This window comes from Arachis duranensis, chromosome 10, assembly GCF_000817695.3.
Source record: "Arachis duranensis cultivar V14167 chromosome 10, aradu.V14167.gnm2.J7QH, whole genome shotgun sequence".
NCBI classification, from domain to species: Eukaryota; Viridiplantae; Streptophyta; class Magnoliopsida; order Fabales; family Fabaceae; genus Arachis; species Arachis duranensis.
Genome location: NC_029781.3, coordinates 96507647 through 96514894, shown reverse-complemented (window position 1 = coordinate 96514894; position 7248 = coordinate 96507647). Strand labels below are relative to the sequence as shown.

At 32.8% G+C, this 7248-nt stretch overlaps 1 protein-coding gene and 1 pseudogene across 1 annotated transcript in view; both read right to left on the bottom strand.

The window, feature by feature from the left end:
• LOC107471040 (AAA-ATPase At3g28580-like) overlaps positions 1-718 on the bottom strand; it is a 2527-nt pseudogene extending 1809 nt beyond the window's left edge.
• Positions 719-6154: 5436 nt separating this feature from the next.
• The window catches only part of LOC107471068 (AAA-ATPase ASD, mitochondrial), a gene marked incomplete in the record, with an annotated part of 1934 nt that continues 840 nt past the window's right edge, over positions 6155-7248 (bottom strand). The window contains 1 exon segment of the mRNA XM_016090510.3: positions 6155-7248. Within this exon segment, the coding sequence (XP_015945996.1) occupies positions 6400-7248 (849 nt within the window).

Genomic DNA, 7248 nt, shown 5'->3' with positions numbered 1-7248 from the left:
AACAAGATCCTTCACCATCTCTTCCTTCTTCTTCGGATCCATTGCCAAGGTCTCGAACCTCGCCGGGTGCTCGAAAACTATGTGGCTCCACTTTGTCTTGCTATTTGCATACAATTTCAACTCCCTACTCTTCATCTCAATGGCTCTTGCTTCTTCCAAGACATGGTTGAGGTAAGATCCAATTATGATATCTCTATAGCACCTATGAAGGGTGAGTTTGTAGTACCTTTTCTCTTCCGGGTGCCAAGAAAATGACCCTGTTTTCTGAGTAATTTTGTTTGAAACCCACTTAATCTTAATCCCTTGGAACTCATCTTCTATTTCTTCGTTGTCATCCATGCTGAAAATTAAAGGGGAATTGGTGTTGCTGCTTGATTTCGCCTCTTCGGCTTTGAGCCTTGAGGCTAGTTTGGAAGAGTGCTGGCTAAGGTATGTTTGGATTGCAGTGTAAGCTTCACTCCTCATGAAGTAGTTTTCGCCTGTGAATTCATGGAAGGTGATTCTGATGTAAGGGTATAAGTAATGGATGATTTTTCGGGTGTGGCGTCGGATTCGATCGCGAAGAGGTGGTGGTATCAACCGCATGAATACGGTGTACACAAACATGGTGGTGGCCATGAGTGTGCCTAACTCTCTCCATGCTTGTTTCATATTGATACTAGCTTGTTGATTTAGATGTGGTAGTATGTGTTATATTTGGATAATTAGTGTGTTTTTTTATATAGATTTAATTTTTTTTAATTTTAAATAATAAATTTGACCTTCAAATTTAGAGAAGTAGAGTTTAATTTTATAGTGTATAAATCAGAGAGTTTAGTTTGTGTTGAAATATTTTTTTCTAGTGTAAAGCAAATCAAAAAGTTTGATTTGCACATTTAAAATTTTTTTAATACTAAAATACAAATTTAAAATAAAAAATCCAAATCTAAGCGTATTTAAAAAAAAATTGAAAGTCACAAATCTAAAATTTTAAATTTGTGCTCTCTACATGAAAGAAAACTATAAACTCTCTACATTGTTTGAAAATATTATTGGAAGTCCAATATAATAACAAAAAAAACGAATAATAGGAAATGTGCTTGATAAAATAAAGGTTAAATTATATAATTAATTTTTATATTTTTAGTAAAATTGTAAATTAATTTTTATATTTTAAAAATTTATAATTGAATTTTAAAAAGAATTAAAATTTGCAATTTAGTTTTTATCGTTCAAAAAGTGTTTGATTTAACAGAATATTATCTATTTTAAATATATGAACTACACATTTGATAATAAAGACTAATTTATAATTTTAGTGAAAGTATGAAGACTAATGCTATAACTTAATTAATTGAAATGATCAAATAATTAAATTATATGATTAGTCTCATACTTTCTAAAAAGAATAATTTAATAATTAAATATCATGTATAAATTATTTTTATGTAATAAAAAATATAAAAAATAATTAAAAATTTTTATATAAAATTCGATTCCCGAAATTATATCTGTGGTGAAACCAAATATGTGGTGGCTAAAAAAGAGTTGATCAAGGCTGGCTAGAACATTTAACGTACTGCGCCTTCACATAGTCATAATCCGGGTCAACAATGATTCTCCTTTCCTTCACATGGTCAGTTAAATTGTCACGTTAAAGGGAAAACACAGAAATATTAATTTATGACTGACTAAAAATTTTAAAAATTAGCTTGTTCTCACTTCTCAGTCTTTTTTCTCAGGCCCAATATGGTCTTTATCTATTTTTACGAAGGATAAAACGATTTCTATCTAAAAAAAGATATTTTGACTCTCAATCTTTTTATTTTGGGACAATATGATCCCTCTGTTAAAAAAATTATTTAAATTATTTAAATAATAATAAAAATTAATTTTGTGGGAGTTTTATTTATATTTTTTGGAGGTTTAAACCTCCACAAACTATTAATATGTTTGTTTTTGAAAAATTCCTTCACCAATAGTGGTTAAATGAAGAAAAACTATCAATAAAAATGATGCCACAAAAAATAGTAATTATAATATAAAAACATTTTAAAAGAAAAAAATAACATCGAATAAGGAATGAAAAAAGAGAATTTTTTTAATGTTGATAATATTGGTATTAGTGATGATGACGGTAAAGGAAATAATGATAATGATAAATCAATAAAAATAATAGAAGTAGGAGCCATAATAATGAGGATGAAAAATGTAGTGATAGTAGTGGTAGTAATTAGTTATATTATTGAAAATAATTTTGTGAAGGTTTAAAACCCCCACAAAATACAAATAAAACCCCCACAAAACTAATTTTTATTATTTAAATATTTTTTTTAACAGAGGGATCGTATTGTCCCAAAATAAAAAGGTTGAGGGTCGAAGTGTCCTTTTTTTTAAACAGGGATCGCTTTGTCCTTCGTGAAAATGGGCAAGGACCGGATTGGGTGTTTACTCTCTCACTAATAATGATGGTTTTCAGTGGCTAAGAGAAGAGAGGCTTGAATCTTAGCCTCATTTTTTTCTTGATTACACTTGTTAGTCTTTGAGGAGACTTTTTTGAGTTTTGTCTCGTCCCTAGCCACGAGACTTTTCTTTTTGTCTCGTCACTTGACACGGGATATTTTTAGTTTTATCTCCTATGCAGTAGAAACAGAAATGGAGTAGAAGAGAGAGAAAATTACACCCAGATATATCCTGGTTCAACTGCTAAGTGCAGTGCAGCCTACATCGAGTCTCCATCACAACAATGATGAAATTTCACTATAATCTTCCTGATTACAAACTGTAAAGTGCTAACTCAACTTACAAGGGAATTCCCACAGAATCATGAAACACAACACAGATGTACAAAGGAACTCTAAGAACATCTATGGCTTTTTCTTTTAATTTTGCATTCTCTGCCTTTTTCCGCTCTATGGCTTTTTCATACAAACCTCACTGTTTGCCTTTTTTCCATGAGACTCAAGACATGACAAAATTAAACAGAAAAATATAAAACAGAATACATTGAAGGAGAAGAAAAACTGTTAGCTCAGGTAGCTCTGAGAATACTGTGCCTTGCACTTTCACACTTTCTCCTTGAATCAAACCGTGACTGTTCACCCTTTTTATAGAAGGGGGAAGCCTCCACAGTTGAAACAAAAACCAAGCTTAACTTCTTTTCCTTCACATATAACCGGTTCGGTCAAAGAGAGAGAAGAGGTAATCCATGCAAAACCCAACATGCAAATATCTCTAGTTCTTCCTTGGTCATCACTCTTCATCAATCATAGCGCTCCATCATTGGCTTGCTCTCTAAGATAAAATTTTGGCCCTTGATGCTTCATGATGATGATAGCTTCATCTGCTCCAATCTCTGCCTCTTCCATCACGTAGCCACCCTAACTACTTCCTGTGGTGGTTGAGTAGAATCAGAAACAAGCCATCCCTCTAAAGATTTTTACTTCCATTTTTGGTATGGAGGAGTCAAGATTTTCTCATCAAATCTTACCACAAGTGACGAGAATCTTAACCACAGCATACTTTTAATTTTCTTTTTCTTTTTCTTGCCATCATTGAGATGGTCTTGTAGCTTGCCTTCCTTTCTTTTTGATAGCTCAAAGTCTCCATGGTTTGCTGTGTAAGGACCGAAGAAGAGAAGGAAAGTGATGAGAGAGAAGAAAAAAATTTGAATATCATTGAATTAGGAAAGAGAATGAAATTAATTGAAATGATTCTTTTCTTGTTGAATAGCGTGTAGCATTAGATACTACAATCAAATCAGATGCCCCTTTTTTTTCTCTCATTGTTCCCATGCAATAAATAATAATTGAATGAATTTGGAATCCATCACATGGTAATAAGCTTAGAACCGTTGGAAGCATTTTTTGCTTTCTTCTTCACTTGGTTTCGAATCAAGCATGAGTGATTACTAATCAAAAAATAAATTTGGGCTTTCTAGTAACAACATTTAAACTGGCCCAAGTATAATAATCAATTCAGCCATACAAATATAGGAAACATGCAACAAAAGCTAAATGTATATTTTGATTTGGACTTGCAAGTTGCAACAATTTTTATTTTTCGGCCCAAATAATAAACCTGCATTATAAAATTATTAATTAACACATATTACATGAAAATCATAATTAATAATTTTACAATCAATCATTTCAATAATATTTATTCATCATCAAAATAAATTTAAATTTTCCAAACCCATCAAATAACATGAGCTTCGTTCCTTGTTTTATTGCATAATATTTTTATAGGACCTAGCATTTTTAACAACATAACTCAACGTCACCAGCTAAGTGCTCTAGCATTCTAACTCCAGATGTAAATATGATTTTGAAATGTTAAACTTTTTTGTTTGTTTTCATGCTATTCTCTACCAACAACCAAAGATTAATTTGTGGTGAACCTGAATTTAATTTAAGGGTCCTATGCTTGCCAGTAAATACTAAATAGAGAGAGATTAATCTTAATTTTGAATTGGGTTATGATACGTGTATACTAAAATCAGCCACTAAAATTAGTCACTAATATAAAATACATTATAGAATATAAATACACATTGAAAATAAATTAAACCACACACATATTTATACATAAATACATTAGTAATTAATTTAGTAGCTGCTTTTAATGTACAAATAATATTTTTCTTTTGAATTATAGACATTCTACAACATATAATCATTAATCATAGAATATTGTAGATTTAAAAGTTCAAAAATCTTTTTTATTAAAAACGGTTATTAGTGTAGTATAGGTTTTCTTTTATTTCATTATAAAAAATGTGTTAAAGATATTTTTGACTGATATCAATTAAAGAAAAGTACTCTGAAACTTTTTTTTTAACGGTAAGTACTGTGAAACTTCCTACCTAAAAACTAGAAGATAAATTAACCTTTGTGATATACCATTACCATTACCTAATATGTCCAATTATATGTAAATTACTGAAATACCCGTACATCCATTAATTAAATCATTTTATTGTTTTCTTTCTTGCCAAAACCAGCATCACAAAACTACGTACTCTAGCAACCTAATCTAACCCCAAAATTAAATATGAATTCCAACTATTAAACTTTGTAACAATGAAAGGCTACAAGTAAATGGCGGCTCTTGGGGTTGTTGAAAAGTGTACACGGTGCTCCAATTAACCAATTTTCTTTACGTTTCGCTTACCCTATATAAGACAAAAAAAAGTGGTATTTGTTGGCATATCGTACTATCTCAAAGAAAATTCCTCCCTCGCTTCCCTTTATAGTTTGCACTTTGCACATTAACCATGGCATGTACCAAATCCTTTGGTGTTGCTTTCTTTGTCTTTGTGATATTTGCAAGCATGAGCTTGAGTTTAGAAGCTCGTCATCTTTTGCAAACAATTGGGCCTGTATTCACTGTCTCCTTTTTGTCTGAGCCCAACCCAATAGAGAAGTTGGACCCACCATCCGACCTGTACAAGCCCCCAGATGCTCCCACAGTTGAATGCCCTGAAAATCAAGTTTGCGTTGTTCCACATGTTTAATACCCATGTGTTCTTGTTACTGCATGATGCATGTTATGTTAACACGCTGAGGTAGTTAGTTATTAGAGTCTATTGTTATGATCATTATGTTTTAGTTAAAAAAAAAAAAAAACTATATTGTTTGAGTTTACTTCTAATTTTGAGGGGTCAAGAGGACAAACTCTTTTTGGCATTTCTCTGTCTGATTTTAGCAAATGAATAAATTAAAAAAAATGCTTGGGATTATTTTGCATAGTTTATGACTTTATTCAATCAGACACCCAAATTAGAGAGGAGTGGTGATAACCGAAAGAAGTTTAATTTTCGTTGAACCAATGAAAAAAAGTAGACCTGGTACAATACAAGCAAGATAACACACTAGAGTCATAAAATCATCAGCTAATTGATGTAAATGTAAATCCAAATTAACAATGCTAGGGATAGCACTTTTTCAGATTTTGAATCAGCAAACAACCAGCATTTGAAAAGGAATGAGTTGTAGAGGGTGCAATGCTAGGGTCAGCAACATTTGTGATTGGTAGCTATCAACTAGCCATTAATGATGATTTGATGGTGTGAGATTGGTGTGAGATTTCATCCAATGGCTCACCTTTCTCTACTGGTTACATGCTGGTCAAAATGTAATAAAATTGTTGGCCCTAGACTTTTTCGATTAAGTTTAATTAAAACAACTGATGACTGAGATTTTTCGGATCCCAATTTATATTCATAATTATATCCAAACCTTATCCACATGAATCAACTATTTCATTTACATGTTAAACATGAACTAAAACTAGAAAACCACATATGCAATTTTGAATAGCAAAATACTCCTACTGTCTACTGATACTACTAATCTGCACATAAGATTATTTAACATTAAAGCATAACTGTTTGAAATTCACTAATCCTAATTGAAATCAATGCAAGACACCATTTTCTTTCACTCCACCATCACCATCAGATTTAGCATTGCAAATCACTTCTTTCTCTTTTGCTAACTCTTCTTTTTCTTTCTCTGCCTTCAACTTAGCTGCTTCTTCTTCTTCAGCTTTCTTCTTTACTTCCTCCTCTGCTTCCTTCTTCTTCTTCCTCTCCGCCTCCTCCTTCGCCTCGTCGAGCGACTTAACCAAATTCCTTAAACAAGTATCCGAATCTTCATCAACAGACTTGGGCATAAGATTCTCAGCAACATCAGCAGGCGTCATATCAGTCTCAACCAACTTCCTCTCAATAACCGGAAACAAGCCATGATTCTCAACATCCAAATAGTTCTTTGCAAGAACCTTAAACGCTTCGAAACCGCAGTAAGAAAGCTCAATATGCTTGTCCATCCTTCCCCTCCTTATCAATGCAGGATCAAGCTTATCGATGAAATTCGTCGTAAAGATTATAATCCTCTCCCCTCCACACGCAGACCATATCCCATCAATGAAGTTCAACAGCCCCGAAAGCGTTACCTTGCTTCCCTTCTCCTCTTCACTCTTAGCTTTCTTCAATGGATCCTTCTGATCTTCCTCATTCTCCTCATTCTCCTTCTTCTTCTTCCTCTGTCCAGTAAGATCCAGCGAGCAATCAATGTCCTCAATTACGATAATAGACTTCCCAGTTGTCTCAATCAACAGCTTCCTCAACTCGGTGTTCTCCTTCACAGCCGTCAATTCAAGATCATACACATCATAGTTCATGAAATTCGCCATTGCAGCTATCATTGTTGACTTTCCAGTCCCTGGAGGACCGTACAGCAAATACCCTCTCTTCCAAGCCTT